Below are 26,316 nucleotides of genomic sequence, written 5' to 3'. Positions count from 1 at the left end.
TTTAAGTAGTTTGTGTTTGTACATGAGTGCATTGTCTGAAGAAATGACACAAAACGTTTGATATCATATAGTCATAAATGTACATTATATTTTACATGAAAAACTGTTCAACACAATCCTTTTTGTTTATATATACTTTTTAGGTTAGTATCTTCTTTTTAACTTGTTGTCCAGAACTCTATCTAGTGAAGTGGCCAGTGAACATTTTGTACAGATTATTACAGATGTTGAGTTTTGAGAAATCAGGAACATTGAACTTTGACGTGTGATTCTAACGTTAGACCACGGTTATTTGTTTTTTTTCCATATGATGCAACATTCAAGTGCTACGGGAAGATTCAAACAGGCACTTTAAAGTCTGAGGCTAGTCCGCATTGTGTTAGTACGTTATTTGCTCAGGCAAACAAACTAATAAGACGACCGCTAAACAAATGACAGTTAGTTCAACTGCAAGTGGGACAAATTATTCTTTGGAAATCTTCCCCCAAAGAAATGAGGCTCAACCCTTCACAGTGAAAAGGAAAATGTTCCATGCACAAGCCTCTTATCACGTTTTTTAACGCCATCATTTCAGGTTCTTGCAGGAACAGTTCAGAATCTTCTTTTCTAAATCTGTGACGAGGAGATCAACGTTAACGCTGAATCCACGGCACTGTGAAGAGCGGCCCGAGTGGGAGAAACATTCAAATCAACAGAAAAGTTGGAGACACCGTTCATTTCTCTGAAGGCAACGAAAACTCATCCGCAACTGCATTACCGGCAGATTCTTCTAAATAAAATAAAATGTCTGCAACAAGCTGCAGCAAAATGTCCAATTCCAGCTTTTAAATTCAAATGTTCATACTAAGCAAGGCTAAAAACCAGTGGACACGTTAGGGGGGGTGAACGTATTTCTATGAATTTGGCCGATTTTTTAGAAACCCAATCAGTTTTTTGAGAAGATATTTAAGTGTGTATAAAATAAGCAGTGTGTGTTTAAACGTATATGTAGCGTGAGGTTCAGCTCATCTCTTATTACAGACATTTACATCAAGCTTACAGCAGTGCTCCGAGTCCTAAATCAGAGAATCCTTCTGTCAGAGTCTCTTTTCCTTCTCTGATGTGCATCTGTGCGACTTCACACCCTCGACTTCTCCTTTTCATACATCCAGTGTTTAAAGATAACTTATGTAGATGATTATTATTAAAGCAAAAAGTGACTGAATTATCCTCCAGTGAATCCAAAGTCTCAGAGCAAAAACCTGGGTCAAGGATGATGGTGAAAATGATCCACTGATTGTCATATGTGCCTGAAGCGGGAGCAGAGACACACGAGTCCTCCATTGTTCAAGTGTTCAGAGGTCGGAGGTCCAGAGGAGAGTGATCATGGAGGAACGTGAACTCGGCTCCTACGGCGACGAGAGGCAGACGAGTCCGTCATCACTGGGTCCCGTCTGCAAAACATCAGGAACACAGATGAACACAAACGTTTAAAGTGGATGTAAAACTTCCAGGTGACCGAGAGAAGTGAAACCCACCGTTGTTGTCGTCCGAGTCAGTAGTTGTGTCACTGTGTGTTTGTCGCAGCTCGTTGTATTTCAGCTCCACCTCCTGGAAACACGTCATCACAACACAGACGGGATTTATGAGTTCAAATGGAGGAATCGGAACATGACGGAAGAAAAGTGTAAAGAGTTTTCTTGTATTAAAATGAATCAGTGACTCTGGAAACTGAATTTAGTGTTAAACGCTGTTAGGACACCAAACACAAAACCTACGACAACTTCGTGAGTGAAGAGAGAAAACGTAAGGTTAGCTATGTGAAAGGGAGTTCGCTGTTTAGTTCAAATTATTACTTTTTAAATTTGGCTTCAGCTTCTTTAACAGGTTTAAGATTTTCCTGCGACTTTAAAATAATTACATGGCTTTGATTTATTGTATTTATCTTTTCCCAGGATTTCTGGTATTTTAATAGAATTAAAACAAACGATTCTAAAAGCAGAACTTTGATTATATTACCGTAGCATTTCCCAAGTTTCTAATTGTATTCGTTTGATATATTATGTGTAAATAAACATCACTGAATTAAAAGAAGAAAAGAAAACTTCTAGGTTTTCGTAAACGCAGCCGCTGACTCAGACGTGCGATACCTTCAGATGCTGCAGGTCGGCCTGTAGGAGGCGCAGGTGGGTCATAAGCTGCCGGCTGAGGTTAGGACCACCGCCCCCTGTCTGCGAGGAGGAGGACAGCAGCTTCCTCATGTCGATCCCCACGTCGCCTTCTAATACCACGTCATCGTCGGTGCTGCTCTCCTCGGATCCTGCGCCGAAGTCCAGGACCATAAAACCACCTGGATGGAGACGCAGGGCAGGCGAATTAAATAAAATTGATAATTAAACTTATAACAAAAGATCCAGACAGAAAAACCTGTTCACCGTTGCGTTCGGTCGTCTCAGACAGGCCTGCGTGTTCAGACGGGAGCTGGGAGTCGTCTGGGGGTGAACCTGAAGATGTCTGGCTCTCGTCACACGTGACAGACGGCCCCTCGTGGCTCCCAGACAGGGAGTCACCCCGCTGACACCCGGGGGCCCCACTGGGCTTTAACTCCTCCGTCTCCCCTTTCTCCTCCTCTGCCTCCCGGCTCAGCATGTGGTTGAAGAGAGCCTGCTTCAGCACCGCCACTAGAACAGGAAAGAACGTGTTATGATGGGATTTTTCCCTATCTGCACGTCCAGATACTGATCGGGTGAACTGGCCCTTTAATGTGGAACTTACACGTCCTGAGAGCGTCTTCAGCTTTGGACGGGGGAACGCCGAGCTCGTCCAGCTCGTGGCTTTCAATGGCGATTCCCTGACGTGAGCCCTCCTGCTGCAGGAAGGGCAGTCTGTCGGCCAGCTGTCCGTCCAGGAAGGCCTCTAGTTCTGCTTCGTCCAGCTCTTCATCCTCCTCCTCCTCTTCCTCCTGTCGGCCGGCCGCAGCCAGCTCCTCCTCCTCATCCTCTGATTTCAAGCCATTAAAGGGGCCGATGCTCGCCGGTGGAGCTTGAGTGTCCGGAGAAGAGATGGCATCTTTTCCTGGAAACATAAATTTGAATTCTGGAAACAGAAATTTGAATTCAAAATGAGATAAAGTACATCAGAGGAAACATTTTATAAAAACTATAAAATTGATAGTTATAGGAATAGAAATATAGAAACATGACTTGCTTGAGCTCGTTGTCCCGTTGGACTCTTTGCTCGGCCTGTTCATCCCACCGTTGATGATCTCAATGGCGTCACGCTCGGCACTAAAACACACTCGCACACATTAGAACCGATGAAATATTAAGACCTAACAATAAACCTATCGGCGTTATCGGACTCACTCGGTCTGAGCTGGAGCTGAGTCGCTGTGGCGAGGTTTGGCCTTCATGGCGTCAGCACACTGCGTGATGAGACACTGCCACCTGAGGGATCAGAGGCGAAACGGCAGGATGAGAACTACAGAGAACAAACGTCACGTCGTGGTGTTTGTGGGGAAAGACTCACATTCTCTGATCGGACACGGTCTGAGCCATCAGCTCGTAGATCTGAGCGCCGTTGTCCGACATGGAGAGCACGAAGAACGACTTGTTGTCTGGTGAGAACAAAATGTGATAATTCTCACATATTACATGTTACACAAACATCATGGATTTGCATGTAAAGACTAGAAATACTGCCTCGGTCAACCAGTGCTGTTTCAGTCTACGTCATTATTAAGCCTCATAGGAAGTGACTGTGACCTTTGACCACTTATATCTAATCAGTCAATCCATGAGTCTAAGGGAACATTAAAACTAAATTTTAAGAAATTCCATTCTGGTGTTTTTGAGAAATCGTGTTCATATGAATGAGACTGACGGTCAACCCGAAAGCAGAAATGAAAGTTTTGGGATTTATCCTCTGGGGAACATGAATGTCTGCACAATCTTTCACGGTACAGGTGTTAATAGTTCTCACCAGTTGCCACAGGACGAACCAGTACAGTGCTGAGTTTGATGATGGGGCTGAAGATGTTCTTGGTGTCGGTAACGCTCGCCGGATTCTTCCCGTGGAACTTGAGGATCAGACGCTCGTCCTGTTTCTGCAGCAAAACCAAAATGTCCTCCAGCAGAATAGTGTAGAGCTCTGAAAGTAAAACGCTGGTGAAGCAAAACTGAATTGTTTTTTAAAATAACATTTTCATGCAGTGGTGCGTTCATGTACCGATGGTCTTGTCTTTATTGACTTTCCAGGAGAGAGGTCCCTCGTGCACCATCTTCCTCTTGGTCAGGTCCAGGTTCTGCAGGAAAAGAATCAACTTTCAATATAACATCAACATCTCATCCACGTCGTTGAATAAAAGCTACTTCACTCTCTTCACGTCCAGAGCATCAGAGGTGGCAGCTGGTTTCTTACCTTCAGCTCCAGGATCATGGGGTTTTCACTCTGTTTGAGAGACGAGAGATCCAACCTCCTCTGATACTCCTCCAGCCTCTGTTCACACAGAACACAACTCGTTAAAGGGGTTTTAAAACACTGGATATAAGCAGAATCATTTCAGAAAGTATCTAACAATATGCACATCCAAACATGTTGAACATAAGGTGCTGGACAGAAGCGATGAAGACGAGAAATGTCCGTGCACCAATTGATGCTATGACGAAACATAATATATGATGTGGACATATTCTCTATAAAAATTAAATCCCCAAACCTCCAGTTTAGACTTAAATATGAGATTCTATGATGATTCTCGTGTCTGTACCTGTTTGTTCTCGGCCTCCTTCACAGCCTGGTTGACGTGGTTCAGGATCTTTTTACAACACTCACCAGCTTTCTTCACCTTCTCCCTCTCCTCACCGTCCTCTGAGGGAGGATAAACAAGCAGAACAAAGAAATCAGTGATGAAGAAACCAAACGTCCATCATTCTCCTTTGTGAAATACCCACTCTGGTACTTACAGGATAGTAAAAAACCCTTTCTGTCATGTTTGTACCTGTGTACTTGGCGATGTTGTCCAGTAGCAGCGGGTACTTGGTCAGTCTCTGCATCTCTACGGGGATGATGTCTTTGAGCTGCAGCCTGCGACACAGACGGTTGCTCTCGGCTTCCTGAAGACGACACGGTGGGAAATATATAACATTTAATATAATAAACATGTCTTTACTGCTATTACCGAGGTTTTAGTGACGATATTAGACTTCACGTGTTAAAGTGGAGTAAAATATTCAAAATGACATAATTTCATTATTAAACTAGTCACGTCCTTGTATTTAATAAATCAAATTTGTGCTGACCTGCATGAACAAGTTGAACCTCTGGTCTTTCTTCTTTTTGTTCTTGATGAGCTCCAGAGCCGAAGGTTGGTTACTGCAGAAAGTTCCCACCGCTCGTTTGATCTTCTCCTCTTCGTCCTCGCTGAACTGGAACCAACAACACGGACACATTTACATTTACATCATCTGATCAACAACATCTCAACAGCCCACTCGTCAATATCAACACGAGTAAGAACAAACTTTTCACATAATGAAACATATACAGCTTTTTAGCTTTTTAATGAACAACTTTGGAAATAGCTTTATTAGTGTTTTATTATTATTTTTCCCTCTGAATCCCAGTGGACGTACTTTACATTCCCAAATTTGTTCAGACACATCCAGAACTTTATTTTCTAATAAGAGTGATAAAAAATAGCAACGTACATAAGAAGCAACTGAAGTGTACAGAAAAAACACCGTCCTTCTCTCTGATAATCAGAGCGGGTTTTGTTTTTCCTTAGGATCTGATAATCCTAATTGAACCCTTGCACGACAAAGGCTTTTGCTGTAAAACACAGTGCCTGATAAATCCTACTGCAGCCTGTGTTTTACATTTGAATTTGAACAGAAACGTGTCTCACCCAGGCCAGAAGATCGTCTCCGATCTGACCGATCACCGACGTCTCGCTCCTCTTCCTGGTGGCCGTCATTTGTTCTGTAATGGAAACTGTGGAGCACAGAGATAAGATATTAGTGTCCAGATCCCAACATGTGGTCATGAATCTTTCATTTGTTCCCCAGCTGCTTTGATGATGACTTTGAAGATGACAACTGAATGTTTAGCTGAATTGTTTAAGTTGTTTTCATCGTTGAAACAAGCTCTTTGGCCCCTAAGAGCCACCAGCATGTAGTAAGATTGTAGAGTGTAAATAAAAATGGACTAAGTGTCGGAAAACCATCTTTCAAACGTGAAATTTGACTATTTTCTATGGCGCATGTCCCATTTGCTAACATGGAGAAGGCGGGGTTTAGGAGCTACACTGCAGCCAGCCACGAGGGGGCGATAGAGACGCTGTGGCTTCACTTTTAAGGAGCTGTCATGTCGTCCATCTTTGTTTACGGTGTGTGGTGTGAACAAGGAAATATGTCAGCTTCTATTAAAAACATTGTATTTACGTAGATAATTAAACCTTGACCAGGGTTGACGACTTATATCTGGTGATGTATATATATACATTATATTTATTACAGTGGAATTCAATGATTTGTGTAGTAGTGTGTGTGTGTGTGTGTGTGTTACCGTGCAGCTGAATGATCTCCTCCAGGTTAATAAAGATGTGCTTGATGTCGTCAGGGGGGAGGACGCCGTCTCTGTTCAACCTCTGGTAGAAAACACAGTCCAGCACCTTCAGCATCCGCAGGTGGGCGCGCTCGGTGTAGAACAGCTCTGACGGCGCACAAACAAACACGTGTGAGCGAATATAAACCGTGAACGCTGGATATTTCACATGTGATTCCTGATTTACCGTTGATGACCTCCTGCCGTTTGATCTCCTGCGGCGTCAGACTCTCCAGGACGCCGCGGCTGACCAGAGCCTGCCAGTTCAGAGGGTCCTCCTCGCACTCCGCCTCGCCTCCCTGGTCGTCCTCGCTCTGGATGTCGGTTGAAGTGGCCGCCGCACTCGGCACCTCCATCCTACAGCCGAGCCAAGACAGAGGGAGAAGGGCTTTTAAGAAGATTAATAAAAGGAGCAGAAAGGGGAAGATCGGGGGTTTACAAGCTGTTACCAGCATCGCTGTCGAGTTGCTCTTTACTTATTGGTTTTAAAGAGAAATCATCATTATTTTAATAGAATTCCTGCCACATTATCCCCCAGTGTGATCGATTATTAGTCTGCAGCAGCCGTTAATGTGTACTGTGATATTAAACTCAATGGGCCTCATTTACTAACAGTGCGTACGCACGTCTGACGCACGAATCTGGGATTCATCAATATGTTCGTACCTAAATTTGGTGATGAAGGCCCGGCTGTCCTAGAGAGTGTAAACACCCTTTTGACTGAATGCATAGTGTATTAAAACTCCATTTATTTAGATAAACATAGTAGATAGACTTTAATTTACTAATGCATTGACCAAATGTATGTTTCTGGATAAAGGGGGCGTCACTTTAACCCTGATGTCCAGACTGTGCGCGTCACGTCACGTCACGTCTCGTGTTGTGTAGCAGATTTGAAACATGTGTCGAATCAAACAAACACACACATCAGCACTGTACGTGTCCTAACAACCTGTGAGCAGTGCTGGTGTTAATTGGTAAAGTGTAAAGTGAGCGCAGGTCAGAGGAGGAAACAAGAGACACGGGACGACCGGACCTTCACTGTGCGTCGGATCTGATCCTGGAGCAGCGGAGTCCACGTGCACGTCGCGGTGCATCTAACGACTCCGGTGCTCAGGTCAGTGCGGGGCGCAGCGTCCACCGCCCCAGGTGTTACAGCCCAGGTGCAACTCCGTTTAAACATCGTCACAAAGTGCTACACAAAAGTGTGTCCATTGTGTCGTCCACCTTCCACCTGCCACTCGTGCTGCTGTGAGAGTCTTGTGTATTTTACCTTTTAGCGCGGTCTCTCAAAACTTCAACTGTTCTGCGCACAGCTCGCCTCATGACAAACGCACATGTCCTTATATGGAGAAATGGGGGCGTGGCAGTATGCTAATCGCGCACAGAGCGGACACGCGCCAGGTGGTGCGAGAGTAAGAACATTTCCGCGCACATGTTAGTAGATGAGGCCCAATGTCTTTGCATTTTGGATTATTTGGATATTTTTGAGCGAGAAATGGGGATAGAAAGTTGGGAAGACACAGCAAAGGGCCGGGTCGGGAATCGAACTACCACACGAAACACAGAGGACCCCCATGTTTCACAATGATCTACTGTACATGAAGTTACCACTTTAGGCTTAATCTATATCAGTTTATTGACTAAAGCCAAATTAATTGGCAGATTGTCTGTGGGGACAATAACCATTAGTTGCAACACCACAATAACTGTTGTGTTCTTTAGATTAATTTCAGCTGAACATGTGATTACAGTTGACATACTTCATACTTCATAAAAATACTGAATGATATTTACTCCTACAGTTTATAATATAACTTTTATACTGTTGTTATTTATTTTCTTTTGTTGTTTTGTTCTATGTGCAGTAAATGCCTTCTAGTGCAGTTCTATCCTACTAGAAGCACAGGACTTGTATTATTATTGAAATATGTATTGTTATTATTAATATTAATATTTTCTTGATCAGTTTTCTACCACATGTGCACTTAACACTAAAGGCTTTTGAGTATTATACGTTTTTTACAGTATATTTCTTTTACTGTTGTGGTGACATGCTGGTCGTTGTTTATGATCATTTTATCAATGTGATTCTAGAATCGTTGATCTAAAGTTTGTGGGTTTTTAAAGTAGAGTTCTCATTATCTGGTAAAGTAATAGTCCATCACATGTTCTGCTGCAGCTGACACAAAAAATATGTAGTTTCCCTTCTTGTTTTCTGTTGTAATATTTCTAAAATGGATGTGTGATAATATTAAAATGATGCTCAGCATGTAGAACACTTTTAATTATCTTTTTCTCAGCACACCTTGATTTAGTTCCTCTCCCGTGTCCTACATGGAGGGAGACTAATACAAGACAGTCCTGTAAATACCTGAACGTCTCCTGCTCTTCCTCCTGCAGCTGCTCCAGGTTGGAGGGGCTGAAGTCGAACTGAGTGGGACTGACGACGCTCTCCTGCTGGTCCCCACACTGCAGACCCTCGCCCAGTCTGGGCTGGACGGGGAAAGGAGACAGATCTGGAGATAACGAGGGAATAAAGTGAGGATTGTTATCTGTGCATCTTTCCTGGGAAACATTTTGAAGTTTGTCTCAACAAATATTTTCCAACAGAATCCTCAACGTTTTAAAACCCTGAAGGTTTCTCACTGGAGTCGGAGTCCTGTCCGCTGGTGTCCGAGGCCTGAGCGGAGGGCGAGCTGTGACTCTGGGATGTAGTGGAAGGTGAAACATGGAGACCAGCGTCCGATCCCTCGCTGAGCAGACTCCCACGGATCCGTCCGGAGGAAGAAGTGGAGGCGGAGGGGTCGGGCTGCTCCGGGATGCAGACGGCCGGCTGGGAGAGCGGCTTTGGTGACCGCTGCTTGCTCAGCTCCACGGCTTTACCCACTGCACACAAACGCACACACACACACACACACACACACACACACACACACACACACACACACACACACACACACACACACACACCACACACACACACACACACACACACACACACACACCACCAGTCACAACACTGATATCTGTATGTACACACTCATAAACACTAGATATGATAAGATATTACTATTTGCCTCTTTCCTGCCTCTTGTGAAAACGTCTTGACTGATCTAAGAGCAATTTCTTAAAGGGACAAGATTTTACTGGTTTATTACAGTTGCAATAAAACAAGGCACCGTGCATCAAAGGATCTGGGATGTGACTTATCTGTGATATTGTAAAATAACATTAAACTGCAGGTTTTATCTTCACCTGACGTTGAATCCACTCTGCTCAGGCGTCTGGGCGGACCGAGGATGTTGGGGAATCGGGGCTTTTTCACCTTCTCCTCACCTTCTCTCTCAGGTTTGATGCTCTTCTGTTTGTTTGAATGACACAGTTTTTAAATATTAAAATATCTGCTTCACGGACACTGTGGTACAATTAAATCAGACTGTAAGAAACTCAAAGCAGTTATTAGACTTGATCTGGACACTGTGCTATTATTCAAATCAATGATTTCCCAAGATAATCGTGATTAAAAAACACGTGTGTACGTTTCTGAAGAAGCGATCGCACCTTAATCTTGGGCAGGAAGTTGATTCGTGCTCGTTTATGTTCGAGTCCGCGCGGCTCCTTCACTTTGACCCCGAGGTGCTTCATGTAGGTGAGAATCACGTACTGCATCGTCTGACTGCAGCAGGACGCGACGTCAGGCAAGAGGCACATCGTTGTTTTATGAATATCGCACATTTGATATTTTATGTATATAAGACTGCTAACATCTGCTTTCTACAATCTAAAATATCTGAATAGAAACTGAAACACTATACAAATAGATTGATGATGTGAAAGATAAGGAAACTCCCTCCTCTCACCACTTCTCCTCCTCTGACGGCTGTGACGTCAACCTGCAACACACAACTCCAGGTCAGCGCACACACACACACACAATGACTCTAACAACTGAATATTCACTCATCTTCGTGCACGCGCTCACACACTCACAGGATGTCCTCTATCTTGGAGATGATGTGTTCGGCACAGGAACATTCCTTCTCTAAACCCTGTTGATCTTTTCCTCCGTCGACGTCCAGCTTGGACAGTTCGTCCTCAGCCAGAGTCAGACCCATACTGCGCTTCTGTCTGCGCACACAAACACACAAAACACACAGATTCCAGCACATGGGGATGACACCTCCTGAAACGTGACCTGTAGGAGGTTCCTATCGAGAGGTTCTACCTGAAGTCGTCCAGGTTCTTGTGCAGGTCCGGCAGCAGCGAGTCCTGTAACAGCTGCGTGTACTGTTTACACAGCTCCTCTGGGATTAACTCCAGCCTCCGCTTCTCTGCGCCGACACAAACACACAAACCAGAAACAGTCAACCTCAGGATAACTTAATGCAGCTCTAACAAATTAAACTGGAATGTCCCTCAGAGCACATATAGGGCAGAAAAGTCCCTAAATTCAATCAAGCTGCATTGAAATTGGACATATTAATGGATATATCACTCCTCTATATTATTTTTATCTAGATCCATTTTATGTTCTCTGGGAAAACAGTAAAAATGTCGAACAAAACATCCTATTTCACAATGTTACAGAAAGTGAAAGAAATCCAGATCTGCACCAAAATTGAATGAGCTCTTTCCTGACTCATATCAAATCCTTCCACCAGGTTTTGTAGATACGTAATTTTTGTGTAATCTTGTTCACAAACAAACATAGAGCAGCTTTATTATGGGATCAACCCTCCCACCTGTCCATCAAGTATCCTTAGCCTGTTGATTTAGATGTAATGTGATTATTAGCCTGTGATTGTCAGTGTAACAAGGATAGAAATCAGATATTAATATTCTTTCATACCCAGTTCAGCTGCAATCGTCTCCGGCAGTGGAAGTTTCAGATTCTGCAAAGGACAAAACAGTACAAACCATTCAAGGATTCAGAAACTTGGTCAGTGGGGAAAGGAAACTGACAGCGAGAGTGAATTTACCGCTGTTCGGTCCATGAAGAGCGAGTGGAACTCCATGAAGAAGCGTCGACTTTCTTTGGAGCTGGTTTGTTTGTGCATGTCAGCGTAGAGATAACACAACTGTCACGGGAAAAACACACAAATTACGAGTTTTATATCACTGTCATTCTTGTTTCATGTATTTACTGTGTGTGTGTTTGTGTGTGTGTGTGCGTGTGTTGTACCAGAGGTGAAGGGTCAAACTGGGAGACAACATGATGGAGGAACACAGCGAGGTGAGCCGGCCGAGTCTTCAGCAGGTCGATGCTCTGGAAACAGCTGCACTGACCGTTAATCTGAAACAAACACACACACACACACACACACACACACACACACACACACACACACACACACACACACACACACACACACACACACACACACACACACACACACACACACACACACACAGAGAGAGAGACAGACAGACAGACAGAGAGACAGAGAGAATGCAACTTAATATCATTGTTTCATACATATTTTTTCTATGTTTTCGAATTTAACGCAATTTTCTCAGTTTAATCCATCAGCAGCTACTGAAATATAAATACCTGCTCTTGCTGAGAGTCAAAGTAGTCGTCTTCTGCTCCGATGATCTGGGGGTTGAGGAGGTAGGGAGGGCTACCCACAATGCACTGGGCAACGGAGTCCTGCGGGACAGATTGAGGGTTAAAACTACAGACACAAAAACTCAAATCATTCAAACTGAAAAAGAGAGTGTGTGTGTGTGTGTGTGTGTGTGTGTGTGTGTGTGTGTGTGTGTGTGTGTGTGTGTGTGTGTGTGTGTGTGTGTGTGTGTGTGTGTCTTACAGTGTCAGTGTTATCCTCAGCGTCAGGCGACGAGTAGAGGTTCAGTCCGTCTCGCCGGCCGATGTTCGGGCTCTGACAGGGCGTCTCTCTTTTCCCAGGACCCTCTGGGAGGGGACTGCTGTGCAACTAACACACACCCAGACACACACACGAACACACAGGTCAACCCACAGACAGAACAACACCACAATTAAGCCAAATTGATTGTTTAGTCTGGTGCTGAATGCTGGGAAATCACCACAGACCAGGACCATTTCACCCCTATTTATAGAAGCGGTGATAAAAGGTTATTTGTTTTTATAGACGTCTGTGTGACTCATATTTTCAGAGGCACTTCCTGTTGTATTTACAATCAGATGGTGGGTACTCCTACAGTAAACTATTAACAAAATGCACCAGTGAACAGCAGCATCTAATCCATGATAAACTCGAGCTACTGACACTAAGTAGAGCGCAGACGTCGGCTAAGGCCCAACAGTTTCCTGAAAGTATTTAAATATAAAGTATCATAAGTTTATGAGCACGTTTAGCCCCTACAATAAACAATGATAAATCCTTGTAAGACAGCAGGGTCCTTGGCCCTAATAAGAAAATAAGCACACATATTTTGTGTACTTGTATATATATACATAGATCTTTTGTTTTTTTATTTAATGATCTTAACTAGTAGTTCCATTGGAGAGCAGCCAGATCAAACCTCTCCCTCACATTTTTATATATGTGTATGTAAATCTGTATCTCATGAATATGTGTAAACTGATAAAATTCTAATCAAGATGAAACTGGAGGGTATCTGTCATTTTCAGTAACTGATAAATATGTAAAAGTGCCATTGATTAACTTTCTGTTCATCAAATAATAAAATAATTGACAGCATCTTCCAAAACTGGATTATGCAACTGGCACAACACCTCCACCCAAATAAATGTACAATAAAAAGTAAAAAATACTTCTGGGTTAATGGTTCACCACAGGGATAATTATGATGTGTCATTATACTCACAGAGTGACTGTTCATCTGGAGCCTGTCGTTGACGCCGTCCCCCCACGAGGACGAGGTGGGTTCCCTCAGCGGGGGCCCACTGTTGTCCCCCTCCTCAGCCTCCTCACCACTCCTGGACACAGCCTGTAAACCTCTGCTGATCTGCTCCTGCAGCAGCGAGATCTGCTTCTTCGCCTCCTGCATCTCCTTCACCAGCTTCGGTCGAGGGTTTCTGCCGCACTCCTCCTCCTTCACCTGCCATTCATCCCAGAAGAAGCAGAGGGAATGACAAATTACTGCCACAAATTATATAAACAATCCACAATCTCTAGACTCGAGCGCTGAACTAATTATTCCCCTTCGTAAATACAGGAAATACAACAAGCGATGTCACTTTGTACCTCCAAGTCCAGCTGCTGTTTGGTGAGCATCTTCTGCAAACTGTCCATCTTGTGGCTGTGTGTGGTTTTGCTCTCATCCTACAAAACGAGATAACGACGAAACACTGAGTCTGAGCTGAAGGTGAAATAAATGTTCCTGTAACACTGTGACTAATGTGAGAAACCTTTGCAGACAGATTCATGTGAACCGATGAAGAAAGAGAAGTGAAACCGATGAAACTGAAAGAAAGCAAGAGGAACAAGGTCCACATCATAAATTAAGATTATGACTTCATACAGTGACAGAGCACAAGGGCCATAGTGAGGAAAAGGAAATTGAGGTTTCGAGAACAAAGTCGTTAGGAGGATAAAGAAAAACAAGTATATTTTGTAAAATTATGACTATTTTTTGTAAAACTACTACTTTTTTCATGACAAATAATAATCTTCTTCTCACAATCTTCCTTATTCTTTCCGTTAAGTGTCTCTAATGCTCCATCGTAGTAAATAACGCTGAACAATCACGATAACTGATTTTAAGGAACTCAAGTCTCTAGTTCAACAAGTTCACCGTTACCACGACGATAAATTGTTGACACAGTGCATTTTGGTTAAAGTTGGCAGTAATGGACTGAGACGACGTGACTAATGAAAAATAACGAGCTGTGGGCTGAACCAGCGAGATAAGCTCCTCGTATCACGAAGCTTATCACAGTTTAAAACAACATCGTGGAGACCGTTAAAGATCCAGCAAGACAACGTGAGAGTGGAGCTGCAGGACTGAGTCACACTGAGACCAACATCTCTTTAATACAGAAACAATGTTCAAATTCACTCATGAAAAGTATTTATTTCTAAAAGAACAACATGAAAATATAACAATCCACTTTTCCTAATATTTTAAATACTGCTTTAACACTTTTAAATTCTTATTTTAACTTTTGTTTTCTTTATTTTTGCTAAGAAAAGTGTAAAATAAATAAATAAAGTTCATTCATATTTTTTTGCATTATTCATAACATGGCAGATGTGTAAAAAATTTTAATACATTTATTTATTTATTATTAAATCCTTACCCCATCAGGCAGAGGGGAGGCGCTGTGCTCCTGGGGGCTGCACGGCTCCGCACCTGACAGCAAAGGTGAGTGCGGCACCGAGAGAGACGAGGGTGAACCGAGCTCGGCCCCTTCGTCACCCTCACCCTCGTCCTCCTCCAGGGGGATCTGAGGGAGACCCGGGGGCCTTCCCAGCACCGTGAGGGCCACATAGGAGCCCGCTGCCGGAGAGAGGGAGTCGGGGAGAAGGAGAGAAAGAATAATTCTGAGACTCTCAGGAAATTAAATCTCAGTATTTCTTGTATTTCTGTAGCAGCCAAACAAATGGTATCAAGTGATTTATGAAGTTTAGACTTATTGCTCTTGGTAGGAAAAATACAACGAGAAGTGCATACTCACATTTGATCAGCTTTACAACCTCTATGTGGTTTGAATGTGTGACTAAGGTCCCGTTGACCTGAGAAGAAAAAGCATCGGGAGATAAAAGATTTGTCACCAATTTAAAACATAAGTAACAAATATATATTATCATTTTTTTTTAAAGGGTAAAAAAGTTCATTTTTCAGAGGGGATTTTCCACTTGTGTGTAAATACAACATCAGGATTGTGTATATAGTATATATTCATCAATGTATTTTAAAAAGGTGATTAACAGTGGCTCTCTATAGTTTTTGTGGGATTTGGGATAATTAAAAACAGAATAAACATAATAAAATAATTATTAAATGTATACATTCATACCTATGTAATCACCTAAGGCATTAACATATTGCACTGAATTAACAAAAATTGTATAATTATATTATTTCATAGTGAAATTTTGTATTTTGTGGTTAGAACTGTATTGGTCATGCTGGGTATAATAACACAGTTCAAATACAGTATGGAGTTCCACAAGGGTCAGTACTTGCCTTTCATATTCTTGCCTGTTAGTTTTCAAAAATTACCATTTTATTATCGCTTATTATTATTTTAACATACAACTTACTATTAGGGTTTTCAGCATTAGTAAAAATGCAGAGTTTAGCTGTGAAAAGATGAATCTATATCCTTAAATAAACACGTTTTAACTGTTTACAGACCCAGACTCACCTTAATGATCCGGTCTCCTGTCTGAACACCAGCTCGCATAGCAGCTCCATCTATAAGAGGGAGAGAGAGCCGAGTCAGAGACGTTCCACAAGCGTGTGTGTGTGTGTGTGTGTGTGTGTGTGTGTGTGTGTGTGTGTGTGTGTGTGTGTGTGTGTGTGTGTGTGTGTGTCTTACCTTCTTTGACCAGCTGCACAAACACAGGGTTGTCTCCGCTCACCGTCAGCCCGAAGCCATTTTCATCTCTCTGGATTATCACGCAACGCTGGACGAGACCTGACTCACACACCATCGAAAAGAGGATCTTCACAATAAGAGTTTGTGTTTTTGTTCGACCCATAACCATAATATTAAATAGTGTAATTTATAAAAAAAAACATGTGTATATTTGTTTACATGTCACATGTGGTGAGGACAAATTAACAACAATTATTAACAAAAGTAAGAATCTAAGCGGACTTTTGCAGGATTCTTCCTAAAAAGAAATTCTGGCACCGAACATCTGGAATACTTGTTGTCTGCTGGAGTCAAATATCTCCACACAGGAAGTGACAAGTGAGGACAGTGAGAGAGAGAAAGGGTTTTAAATAGCAGCCAGTTCCCTTTCCAAGAAAACTGGAACCACCAGCACGACGCTGCTTTCCTCTCTATAATCTAAAATCTATAGATAAATCTATAGAACGGCTTAAAGGAGACATATTCTGCTCATATTCGTCTCCATCATTTAAATTAGGGTTATTCCTTGAAAAGGTTTACATGCTGTAATTTACAGAAAGCCCATCATTGTCCTCAGACTGTCCACTGCTGCAGCTCCTCTTTTCAGCCTCTGTCTGAAACACAGCTTGGCCCACTCACCTTTTAAGTCTGCAGAACTTTTAAATTTACCCCAAAAAAAACTTATATAACACGAGAGGAAATAAACAAAAGTCTCCTTTAAGAAAATCTAAATGCTCTTTCATCCCTGACGCAACACAAATGCAATCAATCGATTAACACACACACAAGAAAGAAATCCCATGACCATGTGGCAGACGTGACCAGCAGCAGCCATTTAAATCGACCAAGCTCCTCGAGACGCTGTGAAATCAGCCACTAAACTCAGCTGAGTCATTCACGTCCCTGAACTCTGCAAATATCTGCAGCATCAAGGTTTTTTCCTGTGGCCGCTGAGGAAGTTCAGTGACTCGCAGGCTCCGTCTTCAAAGACGTATCTGAGTGGATAATTGGTCGTCTTCTGGCCTCCGTGAAGGAGCCTCAAGACTCCAGGGTGAGGAAAAGGGCAGGAAGGATTAATGTCGACCCCTCAACCCAAGAAGCAACCACCTTAACAACTTGTTTCATCCACACCACCTCTGTTCTCCCCCCACCTCACCAGCCCCTGTGGCAAAGACTGAGGCACAGTCAATGATTTAAAAATGTAGATTGGTGGAAAATGAGACAAACCTCAGTGAGATTAATGTTGACATGGATTTTAAAAGCGTTCGACAGAAGAAACAATGAAAGAAATACTAAATTAAATCTGTGTTTCTTACCTGTCGGGTCAAATTCATGTTTGAGGGAGACGGGGGATTTGTCATTCTTAGCCTTCTTGTCTGTGGGCTCCTTGTTGAGAATGTTTGGGGTCCTAGAGAAACAAGGTACAACGTGAGAACACGTAGAGAAAACATCCAAAAACTTATTTCACAAGATATTGGTGTCAGATGTTTGTACAGAGGGAATCTTGGGAGTTTCTATTTATACATATAAACAGCTATAAAGAAAATTGACTTTGTTTTTAGGACTAAAATGTTTTATAAATCAGGTTATGATTGAACACTTTTGTGACAACCTTCAGAATATAGACAGGAACACACAAGGAAACCACATTTAAAATTCACTAGATTTGTATTTGAATATGCACCAGATTTCACACACACATGAATATAATCTAAATATGTCTGATTTCTTTCATCAAGATCCACGAAATATTCTCAGAGAAATCAGGGAAAATGTCAAAAATGTTAAAGAAAGCTAAAAACAAAACTCCTGCATCCGCCCCCTGATCTGGATCCGCACCAAACATTTAATAGGCTCTTCTTTGGGTCACGTCCCAAGTCGCCACAAAATCTAATGGAAGTATGTATTTTTTTTAAAAATCCTGCTACCAAACAAACAAACAAGGACGAAAACAAAACCGATTAACTTGGTGAATTTGGCCGTAGATGTATGAAAAAGAGAAAATGGTCTTCCTCGGACTTCACAGGGTCGCCGTGTTAAATACCCACAATCCATTTTGAACAAATCATGCAATACAAAATATACAAATATCATAGTAGATATCAAAATAAACATAGGCACATATAAAATTAATTTCACATCAGTAGCTGGTCTTCAGGCCAAACAGCCGTCGTGGAAACTATATCATTTAAAATCATGTTCTCAAAGTGAGATGATAAAGTTTGAATCAAGTGTCAATAGTCAGACTTCAACAAGCTCCATGTAAACTCTGCTTCTTGGTATTTAAAATCCCTCATGGGAGCGTAACCTTATGGTGGCCGTCCATTTATTAATAGAATACGTTCCCTCTGCTCATCCCCCTCAACAGCTCCGACGTGTTCCGCAAGAGGGGGTTTCGTTTGTGCTGCTGTTCCTCCCTCGGACAATGGGGGCCCTGGGCTTTTAACAATGGCTCCCACGTCAGAGCTAACTTACTATACTGTGGCTTTGTGGGACAGATTCCCGGAAACGGAGGCTCAGGGTTTTTTTGGCCCCGCTCCAGTTTCCTGAATGTGGGAGAAGGCTGGGAAAGAAACAGAGGAAGAGGAGAGGAAGGAAGGAGGAGGCACAAGAGTGTCTTTGAGGGAAGACAGGAGGAAATTTCAGCTTCGCTCGCAGAGACTGAACGATCCTGAACAAAACTCAAACTCCTCCTGGTGCAGAGGAAACGATGAGATAAATCAAATCCTGGGATTTCAGATTCAGCCAAATGGAAATAACCGAGATAAATGAGAATATTCTGCTTTGTGTCGAGCTCCTGGAAACAAAAATGGACCAGACCAAACAGCTGATCCTGACTCTTCCCTCTTAGACACAACAAAACTGTCACAAAAGGGTGAAATCACGTGGAGGAGCAGGGAGACAGCTCTCTGAGGGCCCACTCGGGGGGCCCCCTCGCTGTGGTCGGAGGAGATTAGGAGCTGATAAGACTTTGGCGAGACAACGGCAGGCTGCATCCTGCTCAGTGGGTGGCAGCTAAGTGCTGGATAACAATGAGAAATTCATCTTTCAGCTCCAGATATTTAGTTCCTTTTTCACAACTTTTTTTTTAGAAAATCTGCAGCTTCAGGATAAATCCGTCCCACCGAATGACTCAAGCTGAAAAAATAAGAGTTGCTGAGTTGCAGGAGCTATTTTAAAAGTCATAATAATATTACCCATTTGGTGATGCACAGCTCGAGCTGAGATCGGCACTAAACAGCAGCTGAATCATCACATCGAGAGAATCAACAGCTTTGATTAAAGTAAAAGCACATGTTCACAACTCCCACAGTGCATTGTGGCAAGAAACTCGCAGTCCCCAGGCTTTCAATTATGTGACGTGACACGATAACAGCAAACAGAAGTTAAAAATGACTTCGTTGGGAAACTAATGCAACAATCGGTAGATTTTATCAGTTCACTTTTAGTTCTCGGGGCAAATACACCAACTCTGGTGTCACGTTTTGTCCCAACTGCAACGACAAGGCATCTCGATTTGGTGACGTCAGAGCAATTCACGTCTTTGCTTTGCTTCTGGCAGCTGAGGTAACTACTGTTTAAATATCCTAAACTCATGGAAAGAATATATTATGATATGTTTAAAATTAAAAGTGGTGACCTGGAGGCTCGTCTCATTATCCAGGAGCATCCATACAATAACAATGAGGATATGATTAAAGAAAATGTCTTCTTCTTCTTGTCACTTATCAGCTGACATATAAACACTAATACCTATGAGTCACAGACTAAAAATAAAGATGGCTGACACGTGTCCACTTCCTTCCATTGTACAAAAAGCTCTAATAGCCCTGATATCACTGCCGTCTTGCACCGATGACGTAATTTAGAGTCAGAGCCTCAGCTGTCAAATCATCCAATAAGTAGTTAAGCAGAAACTTATCAGAAACGTGAACATGGCGAGGAGGCTGGGTTGATCACCACCAGGGGGCGATCTAGAAGATTTGGCTTCACTTTTGGGGCGCTGTCATGTCGTCCATCTTTATTTACCGTCTATCAGCTGATAATATTTGATAAACCTTCCAGTATTTGTTGAACATGCGGTGAGAAAGTTGCCGAAACGTCAGAACAGTTTCCCAACATTACAGAGATAAGGCCCCTGAACGCCTCATTAAGATCTGATGCATATTTTCTGTTGTGCTCAGGACTCTCTAGTCACCAGAGGTTCACAAACAAGTTCACATGCACAGGAAACGTCTTCGTGTCCATGTGAAAACTTTACTGGCACCGCGATTATAAGGGAATTATTGATTTACTTAATGAATTCGTGCTGGGATACATGTCCGCTGGCTAATTTGCGCAGGTTCTCTCTACTTGCCTTCGTGCACGGTTATCAAACAAGGAAAGAGAAAACGTGCAGCGATCCACTTGGGCCCCAGATGCCAAAAATACCAGACAATTCCTCCGGGAAGATAACAGCAAAGAACTCGGCTCCAGAGGCCGGGAGACAAAAGCCCGACAAGAAGGAGAGAAGCTCGAAGTCCACAAACACTGGAGCTCAGTGTTTGTCATGAACACATTTAAGATATATAATAAAATACAACATGATTTAACCAACTGATAACAACTGATCACTTTCCCTACGCAATGTGTGGCACTTAATATTTAAAGACATGTCACAAATACATAGTTTTGTCTTTTAAAAACTGCAATTTATTCCTAAAGCAGTTGTTCAACCACGGAGGGATAAACATCTGGGGTTTTCCAGCAGCTGGATGGTGCATCTCAGTCTAAATTGAAGTACAATGTGTGTGTTGATGAAGGAACATGTCACACAATCAACAACAGTGTGGCTCACTATTGGGTTTTTTGATGGTGGACACAGTGGAATCTAAAGTAAAGCTGCTTTCAGACCAGCACCGAACTCCCGATATTCTCCTGGAACTATCCAGAGGGGAAGTATGTGGGAGTCAGTTAATGTGGAGTTTTTCCTCCCAGCCCCCTATAAAAACTCTGGATAATGTCAGAGTGAGCCCACGTGCGAATACAGCAGGAATATAATAATAACAATAAACTTTATTATTAATTTTATAAAAATAAAAACATGTTAAAAAGTTATTTGTACAAATTATAAAAGCGCAGGCGTGCGGGCAAGTGTAAGATCTCGTTAAAGGCTGAAGTAAAGAGAAATGTTTTAAGTTTTCTTTTAAAAGACGTTTCTTCACATGTGAAAGACAAACTAAGGAAAAGGTCCGAAACCAATTCTCCAGAAACTCGGGTCTGGAAACAGCTTCAGTGAGATGCATTCACAAGACTTGTCCTTTCATGAAACAATAACTTGCCTGGTTGATTATTGGAGTTTTCAAAATTAATGTTTTCAAGTCTGTTGCATGAATGAATCTTTGTGCGTTTGCCTCTGATGTCACTCGGCTCCGGCCGCAGCTTCACCACAAACATCCAAATTCAAATTTAATTCCCGGCAATTATCTAATCAAGCAGCTCAACGCATGTGAGACTCGTCCAAACACCACACGAGGGTTTAGAACAACAGTGTTTTGCATCACTCGTTCTGAGTCTCTTTGTAGATTCTGTGTTTTTTTTTTTAAATGAGCTCTTTTAAATTATAGGAATATTATCAGTTGCTTCATGTTGGATCTCAGGCCCAGCAGTGATGTGTGACACCAGCAGCACTGTGCTGTCACTGAGCTGGGACGGCCCGGTGGCCTGGTGGGCCGGACAGACATTGTTCAGCAGTGATGTCACCACTTCCCGTCAGAGCCCGGGTTAGGTTGAGGGGGTGCGGCGGGGGTGGGGTGGGGGTTGGGTGGTCGGCGGGCGAGCAGGCGGGAAAACACAAGGATCAGCAAAACTGTGTGACAAAGAGCTGGTCCACTGCCTGCAGCCATTCAGCTTCATTTCACAGTTTACTGTACATCACAGATCTGAGCACTGGGCTGACACGACGTTTTCACCAAACCAGTTCATGAGTCTGTAAAATGCAGCCCTGACGTGTGAGGGGGGGATCAGTGATCGATGATGTGCTACAGCTGTAGTAAGTGTGTCAATGGGTGAATGTGATCAATGTAAAGCACTTTGAAGGTCACGGACAAAAAAGGTCGCTAAATAAAATGCAGCCCGACCTGTGTGATTCTCCGTTATAGTCGTGCAAAAAAAAGGAGAGAGGCGCAAACTTCGAGCAGAATGCATCGCACATCTGGCGCAGAATGTGTCACATCTGCACCTGCGTCTGCTGCTTTAGTCCCGACGCAACGAATCGTGCAAAGTGGGAGTAACAGCACTTTCACGGTCTCTTCTTGACGTGTTGCTCTCAGTTGAAAATGTGAAAAGTGACGTGATGAGGATGTGTGAACACTGAAAAGAAGGAACCTCTTGTAAACCGTGTCTAGTTTCGAACACCTCTACACATCAGGACGATTCCTGAGTAAAGGGATTGACAGATTGTCTGTTTCCTCACTTTTTAACGTGTTTGTGACGTCAAACATGACTCACCGAGGGAAATGAAAAACGGAAAGGCAACTGGCAATGGGAGGTGGGGTCAGCCACAATTTCTTTCGAATGTTTCACTTCATTTAAAAAACTTCTACTAGACTACGTCTCAGAAAAACTACGTGGTCGGTCACACAGCTACAAATCGGTCCATGAACTGTGAAGTTGTTTCCGAACAAACTAACCTCGTGGTTTAAGACTTTTCAGTCGTCTTGTTCTTTACCCATTTTTAGCCATGTCCAAGTTCCCAGATCTCAGTAATTACTTTCGTGAGTCCAAGGTTACTGGAACCGATAAAAGCAACGGCCAAAGTAAAATAAAACCCAGGTTGTAATGAGCCAGAGTTTTCCTTTAAAGGGTCTAAAAGCCGTCTGCCGAGACCCGTCCTGCAGGGAACTGTGCTGTTCCACTTACAGACACCGTGAGTCCATCAGGACATTCACAGCGTTCTTCAGGAAAGACGGAGGATTCAGTCTGTCCCTTGAGTCCAGGCCGACAGGAGGACATGTCCCACTGGGGGTTGTCACATCCTGACAGTAAAATATCACAAACGTTAGGAGAAACCAAGCAGGCTGCTCACCCCGAATTCTTCTCACTGAGAAACCCTTGAACAACGTCCAAGATGTGACCTACCCACTTCTGGAGCCGGTACAAATGTTGCCCCGGCAACTGGACCCCCTTTTTTTTTTTTTTTTACCGACCAGGCTGCAGCAACAACTTTAAAATCCACAGACAAGAGTGTTGTTTGAATAATGAAACAAACTCAACGAGTCATAAAAGAGCAGCGACGCCAGAAAGTACCCGAGAGATGCAACGTGAAGAGTGGTTGTGTCTTCTCCTCTGAGCTGGAAGAGATTTCTCTGACTCAGGGAAGGATCAGATAACAGGAGCAGAGACGTAAACTGATTTGCAAGTAAAACAGTTGTTCTGAAATGGTTCTAAATGCAAAATGAAACAGATGAAACCAAGACGCTGCACAAATGCTGCCATCTTGCACCAATGACGTCATTTGGAGCCAGGGGGGGACAGTGCCATTCTTTGAGAAACATTTATACCATTTCTTTCATTTATTATTTTCTTCTGTCTTGTTTTTATAGCTTTAGGCCTTTAAAAGGAGCTGAGAAGATTGAAACAAGTCACGTGGGTTAAGTCCGACGGGAATAAAGACACACGGGGGAAGCAGTTACCCTGTTTCTCTCCAAAGCTGAGAAATACACCAACAACACTTCTAATGCTCGGTAATCAAGAACCTGTGAATGCTTTGATTTATCTTTACACCAAGATACAAATATTCCCTCAGCGGTTTTAGGGGGAGTCACTTGATGGAGCCATTTCATGACAAACAACATTCAGAGGCCATGATCATACGCAGCTTCCTGAAGTCTTATCTTCACAGGGAGGTTGCCAGGTTTGACATCATTGTGTTTGAACGGAGACCAAAGACTTCGCTCGCTGACTGTATCTGGAAACTCTGCTAGAGCCCATGACCCTACAAAGAAATAAGCTTTCTGTCTTCATTCGTGGATCTCCAGTGTTCCCAGTCTTTATGTTAAAGAAGCCACCAGCTCATCCAGTCATGGTTGACGTAAAGTATTTATATCTGCTGACTGTCCCTCTGTTGTTTATGATTGTAAAACCTTATACAGCCTTAATGTGGAATTCGTGATAGAAACCTTACTGAGAATCCAAACTAGGTCTGCAGAGAAGAGGCCAATTGTTCTAAAGAGCAGCAGAGCCGACGAGCGGCTCGCTCCTGTCTGCAGGCTGAAGGTCGAAAAATCAAATGACTTTGTTTGAGTTTCCGAGGCGGTCATGTGTGCCTTTATTTTGGCGTTTCCTCAGAGGAAATTACTGATTACTGACTGTACAAATACACACAAGTTACCGGGGATGGAATTTGAAAAGCTGAAATTCAGGAATTGACCTTTCAACAACATTTTCACCTCATGTTGATTCTTATGTGGGAAACTGGCCAAACGTGTTTCAGGTTGGTATCAATAAACTCCAGGAGGTGCAAGAATAAAGGACGAGATAAAGATCAGGCTCAAAATAAATGTTATTCCTGTGTTTGTCATCTGATCATAGAATCAAGTTTGTGTTGATGTGCTCAGGTTGATGTGATTTTAAACTAGTTTGTGTATAATTCTGCAGCCGGTTTCCAGACCAACTGTCAGTAACACTCGTGTTTTAACCTTGTTTACAATGATGATGCACTTTAATGTCAGTGAAACATATGGAGGTGTCATAGATCCTCCATCCTGCAAAAGACATGGGCCTGTTTCACTAAATACTAACAGACATGTTTACACTGGGGCATATCGATCCCTCAACCGTCAGAAAGTCAACACAGCAATTTGATCAAATCCTTCAATGAGCAGACAAACAAATCACGTTCACATCCGTTTTTTTTTTTTTTTAGAGAGGAGACTTTTCAGAACTCCATTGAGAAATCGTGTTGTTTTGAACTTGCCTTGAATTTCCCAAATAGACATTAGAGACACAACATACTTTAAGGACCCAGGTGGAATATAAAAGGCTTGTGCTTGTTTCGGCCTAAATTAATTACATCACAAACTTTTACATTTACTAAAATCTAACTTCTGAAATCCTGTCGAATCCTCAGACGCCATCGTCTCCTCGCACAACGCAGCATGAGGAGGGTCAGCAATTCTAACCAATTTAAAACACTAAGATTCACTAACTTGTGGAGACCTGGGGGTTTATATTGAATAAAGTTAATGCCGAATTTACCAGAAGACTCAATCAAATAGCAACATAGCTTATGTCATGTTATATTTCTTAAAAGTGCTTCCCAACAACAAAAACAACTTTAAATTAGAGGATGTTTAAAGGAGTTTGGCGAGTTTCACCTACCTGTCAGTGAGTGTGGACTGTGTGACACTCATTGGGCTTCCCTGACGAGTTTCCGAGGATTTCACCTAAATAACATGTTCACCATAAAATCCTGCTGTTATTTATTAAAACGGCTCCTTCATTCTGTCTCCTCGGTGTGAACGAGTCCTTACATCCATTGGAACAACGTTTAAATCCCGTTATTCAGCTGGGAGGGGTTGTTAGAATAAAAAATCCCAGAGGAGCAGAAATAGTAAAGTTGATCAAAAGTTTATTATAAGGACGAAACTTAAATATATTAAATCCAAGGAATGAAGATAACTTTTCTTTTCCTCTTTGGGGTGTGAGTGTATTTCATCAGTCAGCTCCTGTTTGCTTCAGAAAACACATCTGGAAATGTTTCCCCCAACTTTTCTTACATTTGACTCCAAAATGCAGAATTATTATCTTTTTAAGTCGCTATTGCTCCTCAGGAAAATCCTCCATGAAGAGGCTCAGTCGGTTCCTGGTGTCCGAGGGAAAGTTACGTCAAAGTCTGGCTGCAGGATCCAAAATGAACTTTATCCGTCCTGTTGTTTTTGACGCGACGTCCGGAGTTATTCCGCAGATCAGAGTTTCTGAAGCATCCTCCTCCAGCTCCGTTTGTTTTATTCACCTTCTAATGCAGAGTTGTGGGGTTTTCAGTGTGATGCAAAAGGAAAAAGGAAATGCCTTCTCTCTCTCTCTCTCTCTCTCTCTCTCTCTCTCTCTCTCTCTCTCTCTCTCTCTCTCTCTCTCTCGCCCCAAAAGACTAAAAACAGGAGGAAAACCCACCTTCCATCCTGTTGCGTTCAGGAGCTGCTCGTACATCACAAAACTCT

General features: G+C 42.7%; 1 protein-coding gene across 2 annotated transcripts; it reads right to left on the bottom strand.

Annotated features, from left to right (window-relative positions):
- Nucleotides 1-61: 61 nt before the first annotated feature.
- On the bottom strand, nt 62-26,191 carry LOC118122249 (rho guanine nucleotide exchange factor 12-like). 2 transcript variants are annotated; one of them, XM_047343518.1, is made up of 37 exons: nt 25,478-26,191; nt 17,434-17,525; nt 16,079-16,177; nt 15,905-15,954; nt 15,212-15,269; nt 14,834-15,033; nt 13,779-13,856; nt 13,399-13,632; nt 12,396-12,521; nt 12,137-12,235; nt 11,768-11,878; nt 11,565-11,663; nt 11,435-11,477; nt 10,811-10,916; nt 10,576-10,713; nt 10,446-10,478; nt 10,147-10,261; nt 9,841-9,946; nt 9,232-9,471; nt 8,957-9,101; nt 6,770-6,939; nt 6,544-6,690; nt 5,885-5,970; nt 5,280-5,405; nt 4,979-5,093; nt 4,748-4,848; nt 4,399-4,476; nt 4,207-4,282; nt 3,961-4,128; nt 3,508-3,595; nt 3,345-3,425; nt 3,187-3,266; nt 2,755-3,075; nt 2,415-2,660; nt 2,130-2,329; nt 1,518-1,590; nt 62-1,433 (listed from the first exon to the last, which is right to left on the bottom strand). In XM_047343518.1, exons 1-37 carry the CDS (start codon nt 25,507-25,509, stop codon nt 1,420-1,422), a joined length of 4,374 nt encoding a protein of 1,457 aa, XP_047199474.1. In that variant the 5' UTR covers nt 25,510-26,191; the 3' UTR covers nt 62-1,419. The 2 variants fall into 2 exon arrangements, with proteins under 2 accessions (XP_047199474.1, XP_047199475.1); XM_047343519.1 differs by lacking the exon at nt 25,478-26,191 and having other exon boundaries at nt 16,079-16,205.
- Between the last annotated feature and the right edge of the window lie 125 nt (nt 26,192-26,316).

This window comes from Hippoglossus stenolepis, chromosome 15 (assembly GCF_022539355.2).
Source record: "Hippoglossus stenolepis isolate QCI-W04-F060 chromosome 15, HSTE1.2, whole genome shotgun sequence".
NCBI lineage: Eukaryota > Metazoa > Chordata > Actinopteri > Pleuronectiformes > Pleuronectidae > Hippoglossus > Hippoglossus stenolepis.
This window is presented reverse-complemented; position numbering and strand designations above follow the sequence as displayed.

Coding starts and splice junctions, on each gene's coding strand:
- LOC118122249 (XM_047343518.1), bottom strand. CDS start 25,509: ATGAGTGTCACACAGTCCACACTCACTGACAG. Junction 11,879..12,136: donor TTGACTCTCAGCAAGAGCAG/GTATTTATATTT, acceptor TGTTTGTTTCAG/ATTAACGGTCAGTGCAGCTG. Junction 6,940..8,956: donor GAAGAGCAGGAGACGTTCAG/GTATTTACAGGA, acceptor GCTCGGCTGTAG/GATGGAGGTGCCGAGTGCGG.